This window comes from Pholcus phalangioides, unplaced genomic scaffold, assembly GCF_987345545.1.
Source record: "Pholcus phalangioides strain wild (caught in Gottingen) unplaced genomic scaffold, Ppha-v1.0 ptg000042l_1, whole genome shotgun sequence".
Taxonomy (NCBI): Eukaryota; Metazoa; Arthropoda; class Arachnida; order Araneae; family Pholcidae; genus Pholcus; species Pholcus phalangioides.
The window spans coordinates 26,741,707-26,762,292 of NW_028301628.1; the positions used below are offsets into that span (position 1 = coordinate 26,741,707).

The 20,586-nt window shown below is 34.9% G+C and overlaps 1 protein-coding gene across 3 annotated transcripts in view; it reads right to left on the minus strand.

The window, feature by feature from the left end:
• The window catches only part of rdgB (retinal degeneration B), a 97,358-nt gene that overhangs the window by 10,203 nt on the left and 66,569 nt on the right, over positions 1 to 20,586 (minus strand). For all 3 annotated transcript variants that reach the window (XM_089255174.1, XM_089255175.1, XM_089255173.1), the window contains exons 2-20: positions 20,242 to 20,412; positions 19,638 to 19,770; positions 19,144 to 19,347; positions 15,901 to 16,158; positions 15,336 to 15,791; positions 14,413 to 14,520; positions 13,159 to 13,272; positions 12,427 to 12,784; positions 11,644 to 11,848; positions 11,083 to 11,396; positions 10,830 to 10,999; positions 10,166 to 10,336; positions 9,711 to 9,869; positions 6,978 to 7,126; positions 6,206 to 6,322; positions 4,600 to 4,716; positions 2,082 to 2,230; positions 1,826 to 1,975; positions 1,445 to 1,628 (exon numbers count right to left, since the gene is read on the minus strand). In XM_089255174.1, the coding sequence (XP_089111300.1) occupies positions 1,445 to 1,628; positions 1,826 to 1,975; positions 2,082 to 2,230; positions 4,600 to 4,716; positions 6,206 to 6,322; positions 6,978 to 7,126; positions 9,711 to 9,869; positions 10,166 to 10,336; positions 10,830 to 10,999; positions 11,083 to 11,396; positions 11,644 to 11,848; positions 12,427 to 12,784; positions 13,159 to 13,272; positions 14,413 to 14,520; positions 15,336 to 15,791; positions 15,901 to 16,158; positions 19,144 to 19,347; positions 19,638 to 19,770; positions 20,242 to 20,319 (3,594 nt within the window). In that variant the 5' untranslated portion in view covers positions 20,320 to 20,412. The remainder of the gene's footprint in view (positions 1 to 1,444; positions 1,629 to 1,825; positions 1,976 to 2,081; positions 2,231 to 4,599; positions 4,717 to 6,205; positions 6,323 to 6,977; positions 7,127 to 9,710; positions 9,870 to 10,165; positions 10,337 to 10,829; positions 11,000 to 11,082; positions 11,397 to 11,643; positions 11,849 to 12,426; positions 12,785 to 13,158; positions 13,273 to 14,412; positions 14,521 to 15,335; positions 15,792 to 15,900; positions 16,159 to 19,143; positions 19,348 to 19,637; positions 19,771 to 20,241; positions 20,413 to 20,586) is intronic.

Sequence of the window (20,586 nt, forward strand, 5' to 3'; positions counted from 1 at the left end):
AATTAAAAGTAGTATAGAAGATCTTTGGAAAAAAGTACAGAAAAATATAGAGGGCTAAACTTAGCACGTAGCTAAACTGCACTAAGTATTCTCAAGGTATTATGATGGGGCACTTGGGTTCCCTTGATAAAAAGAAAACAAATTATTTTTTGTATAAAGCCTTGAATTCTATGCTCTAATTGCCAATTCAAAATATGTTGTACCAACATATCAAACAACCCTTAGACTTTGGACTTTTTCACTTTTCATATTAAAATTTTGAGTTCGCTCTTTTTTTTTTTTGCCAAAACTCATTAAATCTGTGAAAGAATAAAAATGTGTAAATTATTAAGCAACATCATGCAAATTGGAAACACATAGTAATAAATGCATCCATCAATTGCGGAAGAAAAAATCTTGTCAATATAGAATATGTTTTTATTTAGTTGATGCTAAATGGCCCTTTGGATATACATAGAGTGAATCAAGAAACCTGCACCAGTGTGATACTGAGTTGTTACCCGGCATTTCACTTTAATGGGGGTGGAGGAAAAACCCCAATGAATAAAAGCACTTTTTCTACACGAAAAATGCTAATCTAAAAAGTTAATGCGAGATCAATGACTTTTCATGTTACATAAACAGATTTTTGGTGTTCATATATTTTGCTTATAGTTTGCTTGTTTATTGCTCGTTAATCAGTTTATTCATTAATTGCTGAATAAAATTTGAGATTAAGTGAAAAAAATGGGTATGTCATTCTTAATGATTAACAAGATTTGCTTTAATTAATAAGCAGTCTGTTAGTCAAAATCAAAAAAAAAGTCTGATTTAAACTTTAAAAAAAATCATGATTTTTTCATACCCTGCTCTAATGCCAAGCATCTTTGTGAGTAATGTGAAGTTAGGGACATAGCCCATATTTATATGTTAAGCTAGTTTACAGAGCTTATTTGCAATTGGGTGGTTGATTATAAGTAAAAAAATTACATGAATGCAGGTTTTGAAGATTGCCATATTGAACAATTGTGAAATGCAACATTATAATGATCAGCCACTTGTACCAAATGGTAAACAAGTAATTATGTTTTAAAATTACTCCTAAATTCTAAAAAATTTATTAATATGGCGGACTCTTGCTAATCTGGCACATATCGGAACAGGATCTGCCGGATTATTGAAATTGCCGGATTACTGGAAGTCAATTGGAAAAGCCCATTTAAATAATATAAGCTTCTACACACAGACGTGCAGAGACATTTTCTTCTATGCTCATAGAAAACCCGTCTAAAAAATGGTGAACTATTAGACAGGCTGGATTAACGCATGGCCTTGAGAGTCGACTCTAATTCCAACAAAATGTTAAATAATTCATTCTAAAATGATATATTTTCAAGTGAAAATTGAATTTCCTTTTTGCACGTTTCTTTCAATAACCAATAATTAATGATGGTGAGAAACTTACATTAGCCTGTAACTGACGTAAATATTCTGCTTTATGTCTCAGTGGATCAGTGGACAGACCATCAGCAAAATAAACTAATCCTACAGGAAAATTGTGCTGAGAAAGCCATGACATGACCCTTCTTTGTTGTATATCAGGACGCCCAGTAATGTATATGATAAGATATCCAAGCTCTTGCCAGTGCCTGAGGTGGAACACAAAACATATATATCAACATATTTTCACAAGACAAAATCGCTTCTACTATTGTTGCAAGCATTCTAACCTCACCCTCTAGCAGCAACAGTGTGACCCCATAGCTAATTTGTTTGGAAACTGCCAGATGGTCATAATAAAAGGGCCACTGAGTGTAAAACTTGATGTTAAATTTCCGATGCTCACCTCACTACATCTACTGCCCCAGCTCTAACTTTCGGGTCTCTGCCAGATACAGATACACTAGCTGTGAATGATCCGTCTATGCTGAATACAATACATTCTGTTTTAGGAGGTATAATAGCAAGGAAGAAGTCTAGCGAAGTGTGGTCACCTCTGGAATAAAAGCAAAAACATGAAAATTGTAAGAATTTAATATCTCATGCAAATAATGTTGGGGGGTGGGGGGGGGGAAACAATGTCATTTTTATTCCTTACTTACCTAACAACCATCTTGACAGGAAACATGCCATAACCTAAAGTTTTCTCCTTAGGTACAGTATATGATAGCCGCCCATTCTTATCAGTGACTTCAGTCCCAAAAGGAATCCATTCACCAGAACGTAGGTCTTTCATTATATGAATGTCTACCTAAGGTGTTTGTAAATGAGTATACAAAAATTTGTTTATTTTTCCCATGCCAGAGAATGGGGGAAGGAAGGCACACACAAGTCTATGGCATTATACAGTGGAAACTCTTGATAACAGACACCATAGGACAGAAATTTTCATCCACTAACAGTGTGTTCATTGATACATAGCAAAATACATTGAGGTCCTGTTCCACAGACAAAAAAAATGTGTCTGTTATAACAGGGAGCATCTGTCAAAGTTCCCACCATCACAGGTACAATATATTATACTTGAATAAAAATAGCTATAATATTGTATATTACTGATCTATTTTCAAAAGCAGTTTTTGTCCTATGCTGAATCTTAGGAATTATGACCATGGTGAAAAAGGCAATGTTCAACATTTTTGCACTTACAGACTAGCAGAAATATAAGAAATAATTTACGGACTTCCTGATAGCAAGGACAGGAATAAAAATTGATATGGAGGGGATATTTTATTTCTTAAATCTATTCAATTACTTATTAGGTTATAAAGCAGCTACATAAATTGTGCAAAATGTTTCGCAAACTGGCAGGAAATTCCTGCGGACCAGTACCAACTGCAGACCAGCAGTTCAAGAAAATTGTTCTTAGGGTATTTTTCTTCATCTTTTCCACCCATTTTTTGGAACTTTTTTTTATTCTGATAATCCTACACAGAGCTTAACCAGGACACTGAGTAAGATTTGCTATTATTAAATTGACATTTCTGAATATATTCATACCAAGCAAAGGCTAGAGTCCAGTCAGCCTTTTCCTCCAGTGGAAGTTAATATAACACTAATATAATTTTAAAGTTTTTACAAGAGATCTGTGTGATCTATCTAGAGAAATGTTAGAGTTAGTAAACATCCATGCCTGAAGCAAGATTTGAAACCAGACCTGCATAGCCAAAGACTAGCGTGTTAACAGTCTGACTGCTAGCTGGCATCTACAGGTAGTTCTGGATTCTAAAAGTAGTCACACTCACAGCCTCCATCATTTTTTTAAAAATATATGAAGAAATGAGATGGCCATTTCTTTTTTGTCAAAGCTCTCTGTGGCCTATTTAACATGTCATGGCTACCCTATCACTTGATTTTCTACTCATGTTATTTCTCAGAATATCCCAAGGTTGCCAGGAAAACCATGTATGGTCCAGGTTAAGAACTATTGTTCTACAAAAACACTCACACTACTGCTAGCATAGGTGTATGTAGGATTTTCTAAAGGTTGGAGTGTTCATTTTTCCTTTTAAGGAAGCGGTTTTCTTCTTGTCTTTTACTGCAAAAAACAGTATAATCTCAGCTTAGGGAAGATTTTTTACTAGGAGCCTGTGTGGTTTACTCATAGCCACTGGCATATGCAAGAGAACATTCTTTTGAGGAATTCCTGATGAATTGGTACAAGCCTAGAAAGCACAGGGTGTATATGTGCATTCTTAATGTATACTATATGAGGTCCAAGATCAAGGTCCATTCCTTACGAACACTTTTATGAAGCGTTTCTATGAAACAAACATGTACTCATCTCTTTTCCGAATCATCAGGTTTTGGAGACCATACTTACAGAGGGACATTGACTTGGTTGAGGGGGATGCAGAGAAGAGCTACGCATGCTCTTGATAGCACACAGGGCTCGAGTTATGAAGAAAGTTGTTTTGAAAATATTTACATCGGAAGAGCACAGATGTTGGGAAGATATGATTCAAGTGTTTAAAATTTTCAACAGGATGGATAAAATGGACCATGAGTTATTAATACACCATCAATCAACCGCTTCACAAAGGAGACATCAGTATCGATTGGTAAGAGACAATTCTAGGTTATGTCACAGAGTTATTTCTCTAATAAGGTTGTGAATAAATGGAATAGCTTACCTCCAGGGGTCGTGAACTCTAAGACAATTGACATCTTTAAAAAGAAATACGACAAACATATTGGGATAAATCAAGAAGCTATTCATACTTAGATGAGACAACCATAATTCTTTATGGGCAGTATATTTATATTTTATCATAATCATTGGATTTTTATTGTTCTTATTAGGTTGCTGCAAATTAGATATAGTTTAGATATGTATTCAACATTTATATTTTTTATTGGTATATTTTTTCAGCCACCTCATTTGGCATTTTGTCAGTTGTGGCATTTGTATTTCAAAAATAAATTCTGAAATATACTATAGCATTTTCTTATTTTACAATTTGTCACAATATTCACTTTTATAAATAGTTCATTTTTAATGACAAACATTGGGGGTTTTTCCCTCAGAATAATTGTACTGCTATTGTACAGACACAAATATTAGTCAATCAAGACTAAATGAACCAAAAACCAATTTAAAGATTAAAAATGTTTTTTTACCTTTTCTCCAGTGAGAGCAACCATGTCCAGTGGCCCATACATGAAGCGAGCACTTAGAATTTGGGCTGCCCCTTCCCTGACTATCACATCATTAGCTCTATGATTAGCAGTGACATTCTACATAATATAAAAAGAAATGTTATTAACATTTATAATCAAAGCAGAATCATATTTTATGAATAAAAATACTACAATGTTATATTAATCAGTCATTTGCAGAATGCAATGGAACTCCAGTTCATGAGATTTGTAAGAGAAGCAAATATTGACTATGAGCAAAAAATTTTGCATTTTGCTTATGTAATCAGAATTGAACCAATGGTTCTTTGCTTTTACCCACATGTACTGTGGGATTAAGCATTATCTCTAGCAAAGTGAACAAAATTACCCTAATACAATTGAAAGCCGAAGTAGATGAACCCAAAATTGCAAAAGAACCACGGCTATACGCGTTTCGCAACTATATGAAGTTCTTTAATCAGTAGCAGAAAAACTCCTTACAGTGGGATGTACTCACTGATGTAGACGAAAAAGTCGACAAAATTCATTTTGAATTAGACTCTTTCGTCTACAACAGTGAGTAACTCCCGCTATAAGGAGTTTTTCTTCTTTGTTTCTGCTACTGATGAAGGAACTTCATATAGTTCCAAAACGCCTATAACCGTGGTTCTTTTGCAATTTTGGGTTCATCTATGTTGTCTTTCAATTGCATTATCTAACCCAAAAGGTAATTCATTTCTAAACCTTACCCTTCCAAGAGTTTGAGGAAAAAACACCCACATCATCTTAGGCATACACAGGATTTTCTTCATGGATGGGGTGGGGATGCTTCAATTTCCTTTTTATTCTGAAGGTCTGAAGGTGGGGGGGGGGGGGAGGGGTATAATTCCAAACCCCTTTGCATACACCAATGCCCATCGTGTACTGATCAAGATCATAGATGAAACCTAGAATTGGGTTATCAAGAAAACCATCTATTTTTGAAGAAAAGTGAGGGGTAATTGTATTACTGAATGCAACTTTGAGGGGTTAGCTCACAAACACGAGTCACCAGTTGCCATGGGACCAGATTGTGTCCTTGGGTAAGACCATTGGGCCGAAGGTGAATGAGAACATTCAAGAAATAGCGGAGGAACAGACAAACTGATGGATCTCCATTGCTTGATTCATTGGATCACGCAATGTATCCAACTCCACTGAATCGTTGTTAAACATAATGATCTTTTAATGGATGGACAAACTCTGGGACTCTCATGTCATTGAAGGTTTTCATTCTTTCTGTGTATGCATCTTCTCTTTTTTTCAATGTTTCATCTTGTTTTGTCATTCAATTCAGTGCCAAGTAACTGCAGGAAGAAATTTCTTTACAGAAGGTGAGAAGAGGCCCCCCAAAAAAACTCGTTAAAACGACCTTGGCTGAATGGAATTTTTAGTCTAACTCTTATCAAATAGATAGAATGACTGTCATTAAATTTAATTAATGTCATTAATAAAGGACTATAAAAAAACATGCTTAAAAGTGGACTCTGGTCATCCAAATATGTCTTGGTCCTAATTAATTCAGATTATCTGACCTTCATGATGTGCGTGTGTGTGTGCGACTTACCTTAAGTTTCACAGATGTACGCTTCTTCAGCCATTTTTCCCTTGGCTGTGTTGGAATGAAATTGTTATTTTCTTTTTCTGCTGACCCTTCCATACCCAAACCATCTGATCTCACAAGCTAAAAATAAAAAAAGAGCAAAATATCGGCAAAAAATTTCTTGTAAATGTAAAAATTTGACTGACATTGTGAGCATCTTAGGAAGTTTATGAGTCACAGAATAAGTAGGCCTTGAAACATATAAACAAATTGAAAAATTTGGGACAGCACAGCTCCAAAAATTAGTCTAATATATATATGAAGTTATATATATATATCCTGCTCATAAACATTCTAAAACCTAATTTCTCCAATAAATATATAATGAAAAACTCAATGCTGCTCAAGGGACCAGAGAAAAACATTGGTACATAAGATTTATAGTTGATTTATAACACCACAATTAAAATTGTGCAGGAACAGGAGAAAAGTATCATTATATAGGCTATTATCATTTCAGAGGATATCAATAGACTGGATTTTTAATGTATTCATTCAAGTATATTTTTTTAATTTTCAAAATAAAATTCACGCCTCAACAAGCAGCCTGGCAAGGTGGCTACAAGCAATGAACAAACATCCTTCTCACCAAAAAAAAATATGCACAACAGAGAAACACTAAAATATTTTAACCAGCATGAAATTATGTGCATTATCATAAGTAAATAAAAAAAATTGGCCAAGACAATATATAAAGCTAGATGACATTACAAAAAGTAGAAGAAAAAATACAGACCTGCCTAAGAATGAAGGCAATAACATCCGACGATTCCCAGTAACTGGCATGGAAAAGATGAGGCAAGGCATTTGTAGGAAAATTGGCTAAACCTTCAGGACAATACAGTGCATAATCTAACCTCTTAGTTCCCCACCATTTTTGGGTAACTGAAAGAAAAAGGACCATCAAATTAAGTCAGGAAAAACAAGTTTTTCAAATTCAAAATAATGTTTACTCGAGATTTTCATTGCATTGAAGAGAATCTTGTATTGAATAGGGGGACATATTTCATTAATGAATAATTGAAGACCATTATTAATACAAAAACAAATCATAAGGTACACATCACAAGTTCGGTTAAACCGTTATGCTTTTGCGTGACTTGGCACTGGTAACTCATAAATCTACTCAAGCACATGTCTGACTTGGGTGCATTCAAAATGTGATACAAAATATTGGTTCGAACTACAGATTTCTTGATTTACACACTAGTTACAGAAAATTCATTATTTATGTGATGATGGGCACAATTAATATCCCCACAATACAAGCAGTTTGAACCACACAGGTTAATAAATTTATACAAATTTATTGGTTCTCTGAGAGCTGTGGAGGTGAGAGTGGCAGATTTCTATTGATCACCAGCATCATAACACACCAGGTAACAATGCCTGGCAAACAATCCTTTGATCTCTTCTATTAATGATCCAGCTGGTCCTATCTTATGGGGGTATCATTGTGTGTTTACTACAACAGACACCCTTAGAGCATATATGATCAGCATAACCCAAGCAAAGGCTTTTCTGGTACACTTTCCAATCTGATGGTAAGAATCCTCTCAGAAATTAATCAATGCATTTAGTAAGCATACAAACCACTCTATACTTTTCTCAGTCAACCAATGCATAGTCATTGACCAGAGGCTAGTTAAAAAGGCTGCCAGTGCTTGAGCATGTAGTGTCTCTAAGCCAACATTGCTGCATGGTGATGGAGCTTGAATATCTCTAGGCATCAAAAATGTTTCTGTACAACATGTGGTTTACCATACAATCATAAACATATGCATACAGACTCCAGCTATTCAAGTAGTTTTCTTTTTTGTTGTGCATTTCTTTCTTTGTGCACAAATTTCATTGTCCATAAGTGTTTACATAAGTCTTGAAAACATACCAAGTTTATTTCTATTTGAGTTACATCTAATGTGGACATAATTTAATCATGTGCTGCCAGGGACATAGCCACTGAGCATATCCTTGATGTCTGTGAATAAGTATGTTTAGCTCACTGATACAAGTATTAAAAAAAGGCTTACACAAAAGCTTGTACACATTGGTTTTTCTATCCAATCTCTTGGGAACGTAAGTGTATAAACATTGTGCATTTTTTTCAACACAAACTTTGGAAAACTTGAGCATCAAGGGAATCAAGCTATGTTATACACTGAAGAGCCAAAAAAACTGGTACACCTGCCTAATATCGTGTAGGGCCCCCCACGAGCCCGCAGAAGTGCCGCAACACGACGTGGCATGGACTCGACTAATGTCTGAAGTAGTGCTGGAGGTAATTGACACCATGAATCCTGCAGGGCTGTCCATAAATCCGTAGGAGTAAGAGGGGTGGAGATCTCTTCTGAACAGCACGTTGCAAGGCATCCCAGATATGCTTAATAATGTTCATGTCTAGGGATTTAGGTGGCCAGCGGAAGTGTCTAAAGTCAGAAGAGTGTTCCTGGAGCCACTTTGTAGCAATTCTGGACGTGGGGGGTGTCGCATTGTCCTGTTGAAATTGTCCAAGTCCGTCGGAATGCACAATGGACATGAATGGGTGCAGGTGATCAGACAGGATGCTTACGTACCTGTCACCTGTCAGAGTCGTATCAGGGGTCCCATATCAACTGCACACGCCCCCATACCATCACAGAGCCTCCACCAGCTTGAACAGTATCCTGTTGACATGTAGGGTCCATGGATTCATGAGGTTGTCTCCATACCCGTACACGTCCATCAGCTCGAAGCAATTGGAACCGAGACTCGTCAGACCAGGCAACGTGTTTCCAGTCCTCAACAGTCCAATGTTGGTGTTGTCGGGCCCAGGCGAGGCGTTAAGTTTTGTGTCGTGCAGTTATCAAGGGTACACAAGTGGGCCTTCGGCTCCGAAAGCCCATATCGATGTTACGTTGAATGGTTCGCACGCTGACACTTGTTGATGGCCCAGCATTGAAATCTGCAGCAATTTGCGGAAGGGTTGCATGTCTGTCACGTTTAATGATTCTCGCCAGTCGTCGTTGGTCCCGTTCTTGCATGATCTTTTTCCGGCCACAGCGATGTCGTAGATTTAATTTTTTACCGGATTCCCGATATTCACGGTACACTCGTGAAATGGTCGTACGTGAAAATCCAAATTTCATCGCTACCTCGGAGATGCTATGTCCCATCTCTCGTGCGCCGACTATAACACCACGTTCAAACTCACTTAAATCTCGATAACCTGCCATAGTAGCAGCAGTAACCGATCTAACAACTATGGCAGACACTTGTTGCATTATATATTGCCGACAGCAGCGCCGTACCCTGATGGGTTCTATATCTCTTTATTTGCATACGCATGCCTGTGCCAGTTTTTTTGGCTCTTCAGTTTATAAGCAGTGTTTAAGAAAAAGAAATATTCACATGCAAAGCAAAATAATAATAAAATGATCATTATGATATACATCGTTATATATTAGTTTTTTAAACTAAAATGTCAATTTACTTGATGTGACTGTAGCAATAGGAACCATTTCAGTCAGGCCAGACATCGTGCTAGTGATACTTGCTTCACTTGTACGCCTGCCCATGATAGTGTAAGGGCCACTATTAGTCAATGGGTTACTATCCAGAAACAAGTGTGGATATGTTTGGATATACTCCACTGCGCAAAAAAATATAAAAATTATACATAAAATTCCAGGCAATGAAACATTGGGGGGGGGGGAGGGAAATACTGGATAGATCTTTGAAAATTTTAATGATGTACTCAATATTAATTGAACCATTAAAGAGTGAATAGATTGTTGAAAATACACTTTTTCAAAAGTTTAAAATTAGATAACTAACTTTAAACAAAAACAAGGTGTACAATGAAACAAAGTGAAATAAATGCATACAAAATATATGAGAATGTTATTATTGTAAATAAATGTCACTAGAAACTGTTTTAATACTGACACAAATGAATAGGTTGTCCATCACCGAGTGGATATTTCTGGTACCTTGGCACATTAATTGGAGAAAGCTGGGAGAAACGTGCACTCAATAATGGTTCAATGCGAGAAGCACATGGGTTTGTTGGGTGAAACAAATTGTAGACTTGACTGCATGCTGGCCGTGGAGGTGGTGCTGAAGAAAACAAAAATGTTCATGCAAAATTCATATTTATTCTTATTTTATGAATATACTCAATTTAAATATATGAGGAAAATTATTTTATTCTGAGAGTTCCACAATAAGAACAGCACTGATGAAAACATTGCAATAAATCTACAAAACATGCATTGTAGAGTCAATTTTTCTTTATATATTGTGAAAGTTGGTAGTAAAAGCAATTGCACACATGAGCAGTACAGGACAGTAGTATATCTACACAGTAGTAGATATTAAAACTGAAACTTTCTATTCCATAAGAAAACTTCTTGAAACCTAATTGTTTCAAAGTAAAGAAATTTACTATGCATTACCCATTTGCTTTCACAAATATAATTGTGAAAAGGGTTGATATAGAAGCAAAGCATTTTAACATGAAAGAAAGTAACTTCCAGTTATTAACATAAAATTTTTAATGCCTAGCGAAGATTTCTAATCATCTGTAACAAAAAAAGGAGGGGGGACATACCATTCTTTTCATCAAATGCGAGCATCTTTCTATAAGCAAGAATAGTTCCTAACGGAGAGCCAAACATGAAGAAATCAGAAACTTCAAATTCAAGCTTATGGGATGAACTGTGGTCACTAGATGCTGCACTATGTCGGCGTGTGTTTGGAGCTGATAATAGACGACTCGTCCTGTGAAAAAAAAAATTTATGCGAATATTTTGAAAATTTCATTCTATGAGAAAATAGGCCAGATATACCAAATATCTCCTTACAGTGTTAAATCTGCACTCGGAGGTTCAGATTCTTGTGGGTGGGAATACGATTTCCTGTAAATGCGAGAGGAATTATTTCCAGAAGTTGGTTTTATCCCTTCCGTGGAATCCTCTGGTTCTTTCCCTGCACTATTATCACTTACTGAGATGAGTGGATTTGGACGAGGCGAAACGTTGTGAGTAGAATCCTGCTGTGATTGTGCAGAATCATCATAAATGCTTGTTTCACTTCCATAGCGACTACTGTACATAGGGTGACAACAGAGGGCATCATAAGCTAAGAGAGAACCCACACTGTCTCCAATAAAGACAACCTGGAATTAAAAATGTATGAAAAACTTAAGTATCCTTCACTTCTTGTAAACATATACAATCCCTGAATATAAATTTAAAAAAAAATCTCCATACATATATATTTTAATGATGCCAAATTAAAATTTCATACAAATAAATAAATCCATCATCTGTTTGCTATGATTTCATTTTCTTTAAACTAATCGTAATGTGAACATTAACACAATTTACAGTTTTGCTATGTCACAGTCATGTTAAATCACCAACCTGCCCACTGAAGCCAGATCCTTCTTCTGACATTAAAAACTCTTTGTAAGCCTGATTTGCAGAATTGATAACAGAATGCACATTTTCTTGGTACTCTGGTGAAGCAATTGCAAATAAAGGTAAAGCTCCGAGTGGAATAGAATCATATGAACGGCAAACAACGTCTACAGCTGATGGTGAAGATTGGAAACTGTATGGGCTCAAGCTATACAGAGAAGAAAAAAATTACAATTATATCAAGTATTTTGATGGCATATTTTGACAATCATACAAAATAAAATCATTAAATGACCACCATTTATAATTTCAAATCAAATAGCGCACATATCAATACCTTCAATATTTTATTTACGTCTTTTATTGACAAATCCAGTTAAATTTATACTGATTATTCTTTTCATTGGAAGTCAGAATTTTATGTACCTAGGAATACATGAAACGGAAAATTTCACCTGAATTTCAAACCTAAAGTCTAGTTTTATTTTATATTGATGATTTCTATTAATTTATTTTGAAACCCAAGTCATTCCACATACTAAGCTAATCTGATTAGAACCCACAGTATAAAGTCAACTGAAATATTTTATTTGCTTATTTTTTGAGCCCAAATATAAGCCTAACTATGCATCTAGAGTTTGTTGCAACAACCATTCAACAACCAGGAGGTTTGATTTATTACCATGCCTTCAATGTAAGTCAATGCAATTGAAAAAAACTAAAAGTAAAAACTTTTAATAAATCGCCTACAAGTATTTATCGTTGTCTATACATTTTTCCACTTACTTGGAAAGAATAGCTAAAGCGTCAGCACAAATAGAAGGGCATGAAACAAGGCGGATGGCTAGATGACCCAACAAAGCTGGGTAATGCTGACGCAAAACTGATTCAAAGGCACTGCGGAAAGTATTTGCATCTGCTTTCTTGCTCATTGTGGGTTCAGCTCCAGAATCTAAGACGCTGCCAGAGTGAAGCACTAGGGCCAAAACAGTTGTCTTGCAAGGCTGATGAGCGGGAGAAGCAGTCGGCGTGGGAGGCAGTGAAGCCTCCAGGCTCCCTTGACCACTACCAGAAACTAAGTGTGGAGGATGGATGGCATGCTCTGCTTGTGTTTTCTTTATGAAGCCGGATGAGAAAATGCTGTCTGCATAATAAAAACACACAGCATGAAAATGTATAAAAAATAAGGGAATCATGTATTCATTTCTGGAATGTACAAATACATAAATGAAAATGCAAAGACTAACCAGGCAAAATGGCTAAACCTACAAAGTGGCTGAAGTGTGGAAAAAAGCCCAATAGCTGCATGACTTTTATGCCCATATACAGAAAGTTCAGATCCCAAAAAATATAATGTAACTATCAAAAAAAAAAAAAAAAAGATTGCTAATAAAACATGATTGTTCCAAAAACAGATTATTCCCTCCCCCCACTATTGACATTTTTTTTTTCTAAAAAACCATACGTCAATATGTACACCAATATAATGAATAAGTGCCTGAATATATATATATGCACCTTCACAAGGCTCTGGTTCTGAAGAATCTTGTGCACTTTGATCTTTCTCTTCATCATCAGGTATCAAGTCCACTGAACTCCACCTCACCAGATTTAATGCTCCCAACACATTTTCTGCAAAACAATGTAAAAATTTTACTGTAGGAAACCATGAAGATGCATTATTACTTGCAGCTTCAGTTTTAATAGACTGCAGGTAGGGCCAGAGTTGGGGAGGGGAGCCCAACTGCACTGAGTGGCAAAATCAAGAGGAAAGCAGATTTCAGGCAGGAACAAAAACACTTATAAAATTACCACATTTTAAAGTGAAAGGGGGTGGCAAATCACATGTACATTCCCACCCCCACAGACATCTAAAAAATCCTAATTATGGCCCTTAATCACAGGTATAATTAGCATTTGTTGAATCAAACTTATGGTTTGTACAAAGAGCTCTGCATCGCTGCATATCAAACTGTGAGTGTTAACTTTGAATGCCAAAAACCTGGAATTATGCTTCAAACATAAAACAGTCAGGACCTGTTCCTCATAAGTTTGACCTTGGACAAACATGAATTTTTGGGGCTCCGTTTTATACAGAATTCTTTAAGGTATTGCTACAGAGTATTACAGGGAAACCTGTACAAAACAAGAATGTCAAGAGACTGAAATAATATTCTGCTTCTGACAAATTCTAGTTTTATAAAGGTGTGCATTAAGGCACTAATTATCAAAAACACACAGTATCTTTTAATAAGGTTCAAGACTGGTTTCCATCTCATACAGTGTCAGTCTTAGACAGGTTTCACTTTATTACGTAGCAACTATGCATAATTGCTATATAAATAAATTCCATGTTTGGCATATTCTATTCAATAACATACAGAAAAGGAGAAAAAGACTAAAATATAAATGAAAGACAGCTAATTTTAGGTACGAATAAAAATTTGTGGGACCCTGGGTACATGTGCCTTGCTTGACCACGTGAGAAACCGGCACTGATAACAATGACATAAAATCAGACTTGTGAAAAAAGGGCCATATGCCACACACACACACAAAAAAAATAGTTTTTACTTTTAAAAGCTAATTGAGTAAACAAATTTTTATTACAGATTTCATAACAAAAAATGACACATCTGAACAATGTGGAACAAAAAGAAAAAAAATTTTCTGATTATCATGAAAAGAATCAGTTGTAATGATACATAACTCAAGAGAGACATTTCATCCATAAAAATTGTAAAAAACACTCTATAAAAGCACTCTATATACCCTCAGCATCAAAGAACTCATCCTCAGAGCTTGATTCTGAATCTCTTACTATACTTTCCATCCTCCAGTTTGCTAGCTGCAGATCAAAACTTGCTGTGGAGCTTCCACCTGAAGAAATATCAAAAAGTATTAATGAATACAATAATTTTTGTTCAATTAAGAACTTAAATAAGTTATAAGATGATTAGTTAGTGACTGAAAAGAAAATGAAATCTTATACTAAGGTTTTTCCGATTCATAAAAGATAATAAAATACATATTTCCTTAAAATCCTTTTATCCATCGATAATTCAAAAATTTACTTGACAGCTTCAAGAATATAATGAACAGTGCATTTTTTATGAATAATTTTCCAAAATTTATGCAAAAGAATTGACATATTTTTTAGAAGAAATATAAATAAAAGAACTTTGTCAAAAAAAAAAATACACTAATTAATAAGTTTTTTTTACAAATGTCAATCACAAAATTGTTTCGTGTGCTGAAGGGCTGTTTTAGGTGAGAGTTCACTAGATCAAATTATAAAATATTTAAGAATATAGTTGTCGAACCTCTGTTTCAAAAACTCGAAAAATAAAAATCCTTGCATTTCCTGTACTAAATGAATTTTCACCTCTCGGTCTTAAAGTAATTTTCCAAAAAAAAAAAAAAAACTATCTCGAATGGCAACTCAATAGTAAAAAGTCACTGCAATTCCTTTTCTTTCACATCAATCTGCCTTTTCTACGGAGATGAAAGAAACTGACGACAAAAAAGGATAATTCATATTTTAGCCCATTGTGTTGATGGATCGTGATGGCTTATTCAGCATGTCAGCTAAAAAGCAATTCAAAATTGCACGTGCATCATATTTTAAAGAACAAGTGATTTTTCTACATACATAATCATTGCATGTAATGGAACATAGCATAAGGTTTGCTTACTTGGGGAACCAAGTGCAGTACGAGAGCCGCTTCGAGACCACAACTTCTGGCGACCATCAGCAGCTGTGCTTTCACTCTGTGGCATATACTCCGCTGCCACATGGGCAATGGATAAGTTACGCGGTTTGTTTGGTCGATTAGGTGATGTACTCCTACTGTGGGCAATGCCAGTTCTGAGATCCCCAGCAGTAATGCACATTTCATTGTCTTTATCTTTGTCAATGGCAGTGAGATCAACCTCTTGACCAGAGGGGCTGGGCCTCATGGAATTCTGAGATTTCACATTTCCATTCTCTGCACAAACACACTCATCTGAATTCTCTGATGACATTTTCTTTGCTAAAGCTTCCTGAGTTTCTTTTTCTAGTTGTCGAATATCATCCATTGTTAATCCAACCCACTCATCTTGCCATGCCCATGCTTGTCTATGAGCTCTCAGCATGGTCTTCCTCAATGCTAAAAAAATAATGTCACATAATTTATCAAAATTTTTAACGCTTTAACAAAAATATATAACATCAAAGCCATCTTTACAGCTTCCCTACAACAAGAGAAAGAAACTTACCAACATCATGGATGAATCTTTCAATTTTTGTCTGCATTCCCCAATACCTAAATTCAACCCTGCACAGCTTGTATGCACACATGATTGCTTTACCATTAGGAAAGGGAGTTTCCTGATCCTTGCATTCCCGCCAGTAGTCATCAATCCAGTTCTCACCTAGATGTCCTCTTCCAGTTTTAGATGACATGTACTCTTTAGGATCTTCTTCTTTAATATAGTCAGAACCATAAAGCTGATCTTTTACAACATCAATAAGATCTTTAAAGGAAAGGGAATGCAAAATTAAAAAAAAAAAACCTGCTGATAAAGAAAAATATTGGAAATCATTTGCAAGTAAGCTTCAAAAAAAAAAAAAGTTAAGAAACCAATAAGCAATTGGATGAGAAAAATCATAACACCTGTTATTTTTTGCACCAAACTGAGAAATAATATCATTAAAGCATATACACACCTTGTAAAAATTCTTGAGAAATTTTTTCCTCAGCCACCTCATTGGGCATTTTGCCTGTTTTGCACTAATGAATTCATACATGCTTGAAATGTATTTATGTGGTGCTAATGAATTTATGAATGTCCGAATTGCCACACTCCACTATTCAATAGCAAACAGTATCTTCATATAAGTCGCAATCTGGTGGTAAATGTTAGTACATGTATCAGAAAGTGTTCCAGACTCTGCCACGAAGCTGGGCTGGAAGAGATCTCTCTGCAATGGGATAAGTTCAGTGGCGCAAAGTTCTGGCATTCATTCAGTACATGCATCAGCTATTAGCTAAATTAGGTATGAATGTCCATGTACAGCTGCTCTGTTCAGCTTATACAGTCAAACCCTGTTATAAGAAACTCCAAGGGACAGAAGAAATCACTTTGTTATAACTAAATTTTGTTATAAAGGAATTTCCGATTTTATGAATTTTAACATTCGCTGAAAAAATTTGGTGTAGTGGAATTCAATTCTAAGGAAAAGAATTACTTATTTTTGTTCCGGATAATAAAAAGAATGAAGTTAAATTTTAAAAATAACTCAAATCAACTTGACATTGAATTTTTTCTTTTGGATAAGTTTTACTTACTTAATGTATTTAAGGCAAATAATCCGTAATTTTTTTTTTACACATATTGTGGAAGCCGAGGCAACAACAAATTCCTCTAAAATAAACGTGTGCAATGTTTAAAAAAAATGCTTTAAAAGATTCAAAGATTTTTCTCCCAAAAGCACACACAAACTCCAAAGTCTTTTCTCATATGAGTGGGCTGGTAACTGACACATTTCGGAATGAAGGTTCAGAAATCATGCATGTTTCTGGAGAATGTATTGAGCGAATGTTCTGTAAAGACAGCTATATCTACATCATGGAACTTTGAAAAAAAGTCTAGTATTTTTTCTATGGGAACCTATAACTGTTGTTTGAAATTGAAATTCCAACCTGGTCCGGGTTTTCAAAAATTTTGAAAAGTAGATGGAGATATGCTGTATTTTAATGCCACATTGTTTTTACTCCACCATCAACTTCAGAAATGATCAAGTTTTTCTTTAATTAAAAACTGTTTCCTTTCGAGGCCCCTCATTTTGAAACTGAAGAAATATGAAACATTTCCAACATGTAGCCATAACCGGTTTACCACAATTTTTTTTTTTCACGTACCGTATTGGTTAAAATTTCGCTTCACACAGACGAACAACCCTTCTTCTAATATTTCAACAAGTTAATTCTCTGAAACCAATTTTATGGGAGCATTTTCGAAACGTTCTGTACTCTTTTGTTGATTTTCAAAATTTTGTTTTAGTGTTAATTACAACGGATTTTTCATTCTGTAATATTGAAATTTGCAATATAGGATTCAACTGTATATGTTCAAAGAAAAGATTTTCATTGCTTTTGCAGCATAGTGGTTCATTGCACTTGCCAGAATTGGGAGGAGACAGTGGTTTGATTTGTAGCAGAGGCATCAAATTTTCTTTCCCGAATTTTGTCTAACATTTGTGTGTATATGTGTTGGAAAAATGCTGCTATCCATCTCCCGAATTAAAAGTGAGAAATGTCTGAATTTCGTGTTTTGAAATCACTGTTTTGCATGTCTGCAGAGATATTTTTAGAAATTAGATTGGCTCATAGCTAAACTGAAAATTTAAAGGGAAAAAAAGGCAATATATGTTTTGAAATAATTTCTTTTACCCAGAAAGCTTATAATATAAATACAAATGTGTTACTGTCATGGTTATGATTCTCACCACTTTGTGAATTGGCTGACTAATGCCTTAAATGGTCAATCTTTTCATACACTTCTGACTTTTGCCAAATGAATTAATCAATAAGTGAACTGGCCAGAATCCAAATATTCACCATAACACAAAAATGAAACCATCTGTAACACTACTACATTATTAAATCATGTTAAAATTATATGAGCATGAATGAAATGCTATGAAAATATAATGCTAAGCAAAAATACTACAAGAAAACAATAAAAAAATATAAATAGCCAAGTCAACTAATAAAAAGACAAAAAGCACGGGGAGAAAAATGTTCATGATACTGCATTAGTCGTCATGACATGAAACTTGAGAGATGGCGCCTTTTTACAATGTTGGGGTTTAGTCCACTACTGTGGTGGTTGTATGGCCATAGTGGCAGACTTGCATCACGAGGACAGAATTTGAACCCTACCGTTACAGTAGTGGTTGGCTGAAGTTGGTTTTTTGCAGTTTCCAAATTCAAAGCACAAATGCAAGATGATCTCCACATTGAAAAGTCTTTCCACAGAGCAGCAGGCCTACAATGGTGCAAATATTCAATCATTACACTTCACTTCTGACATATAGATATGGCAGCACTGAAAAATCAGAACACCATACACACACTTCTGGTGCAACTCTTTCTCAACCAATTTTTTCAGTAGTATTGCCCATGGCAATAGACCGGAGTTGTGCTCGGTTTGAAAGGTCTGGTTCATTCCTGACATGCCAAGAAAAACAGAGTTTAATAAAGATCACAATATGCATTTGGCAAATAATGGATTTTTGAAATAAAGATATTTAGAAATTTTCACAGAATCTATGACTTGAATTTCATGGCATGCTGGAAAACACTGGTATTTCTGGCACTCTGGTCTCCCTTGCTGTTTCCCAACATGCTGGCTATTGCAGGGAAATACAGTATATACAAGTCATTATTTAAAAATCAAGTGATTCTATTAAATCCGTGTGAACATAAAAACTGTATTCTAAAGAAATAAACATACCAACAGCTCTGTTTCTAAGCTCAGAGTTGGGCAGGTTGAAAACATTATCTTGATGACCGCAGTCGTTAAAATATTTGGTTTCAATTTCTAAAAAAAACTTCTCAACAAATGGGCAGGTGTAGCGAGTTTTAGTATAAGGATAAGCATTCCATGCTTCCTCTTCAACAGTAAGAGCTGACTTCGGAAGCAAAGCTTTGAACCAACCTATAAAAAATGCTACAATAAGAATTTTTACAGATCACGTAATTAAAAAAAATAAATTGATTGTAAATTATGCAACATGTGAAATTTCTGATATAAATGCATATATTATATATGCATATAATTCTTAGAACTAATTCAGTTCTATACAGCATGATATATGGTACTTTAAAAGTGTAAAAAAATTTTGGAAAAAATTTGAGAAAAAATCTTACGAGAAGATAAGGGATATTTAAAATTATCTTAAAATAATTAGCAGTTATAGTTTCATGAATTGTCAAATCAAATAAGACCTGGTAGATGGCTTCCAATGTGATAGATCTTGTGCGTATACTGTCCACTTCCACCAGGTCCATCAACATAAGGTTCATTGACCATAATCTCAACTCCACTGCCAGCTCCTTTTGTCTCTTCTCGACTTTTTTTCTACATCAGAAGGAGAAATATGCCAAATTAATGCTCTAAATTTAGAAATAGGAATTGTTTCTTCATTTGGATTTACCTATAATTTTTAAAATATTAATTTTAGCTTTAATGAGAAATTATAAAATTGTCAATATATGTACAATAACAATCAATTAGATTCCAACATTCAATTCAAGGATGTCTCTCCTCAATTTTTAATGTAAATATGTATACACACTGTATTGCTTTCCCTATGCATGTGCTCACATTCATTCAATATAGATGAGCTTCTAGCTTACAAAAACCCACAGATCTCGGACTAAGAAATATAACTAGAGTTATAAATTCAAATGAAAATAGTTCAAATTTTTTCTTAGTCTAACATTTATATAATTATCTAACTTGGTAATCCAAAACTTCAAACTAAGAAAATTATGTAAGATGTTCATTGAAATAAAGATGGATTGTTTGAATTAAAAAATCAAAACTCACAGCAATCATGTATAGCTGTGCTATCCTATACTCTTCCACCGTAAGTGGAAGAGGTATTCGATACTCTTTTATCAACATCGTTCTAGCAAATTATATCACAATATTTTCAACTGGTGCAAACTGAAGCATCCACAAATATATTTTTCCTGAGCAAAGAAGCACATTGATCACCTGTTACGAGACAAAATAAAATATGTGAATACAAGTAAAAAAAGAAAACAATTTTAATGTAAAATTATCTCATTAAAAACTCCAGGGCTATGAAAATTATAGGGCCACCTAATGTGAATTGAAAAAAAGCTTTCTTTATCTACAATAAATTACTGTGCCACCATAATTTTGATT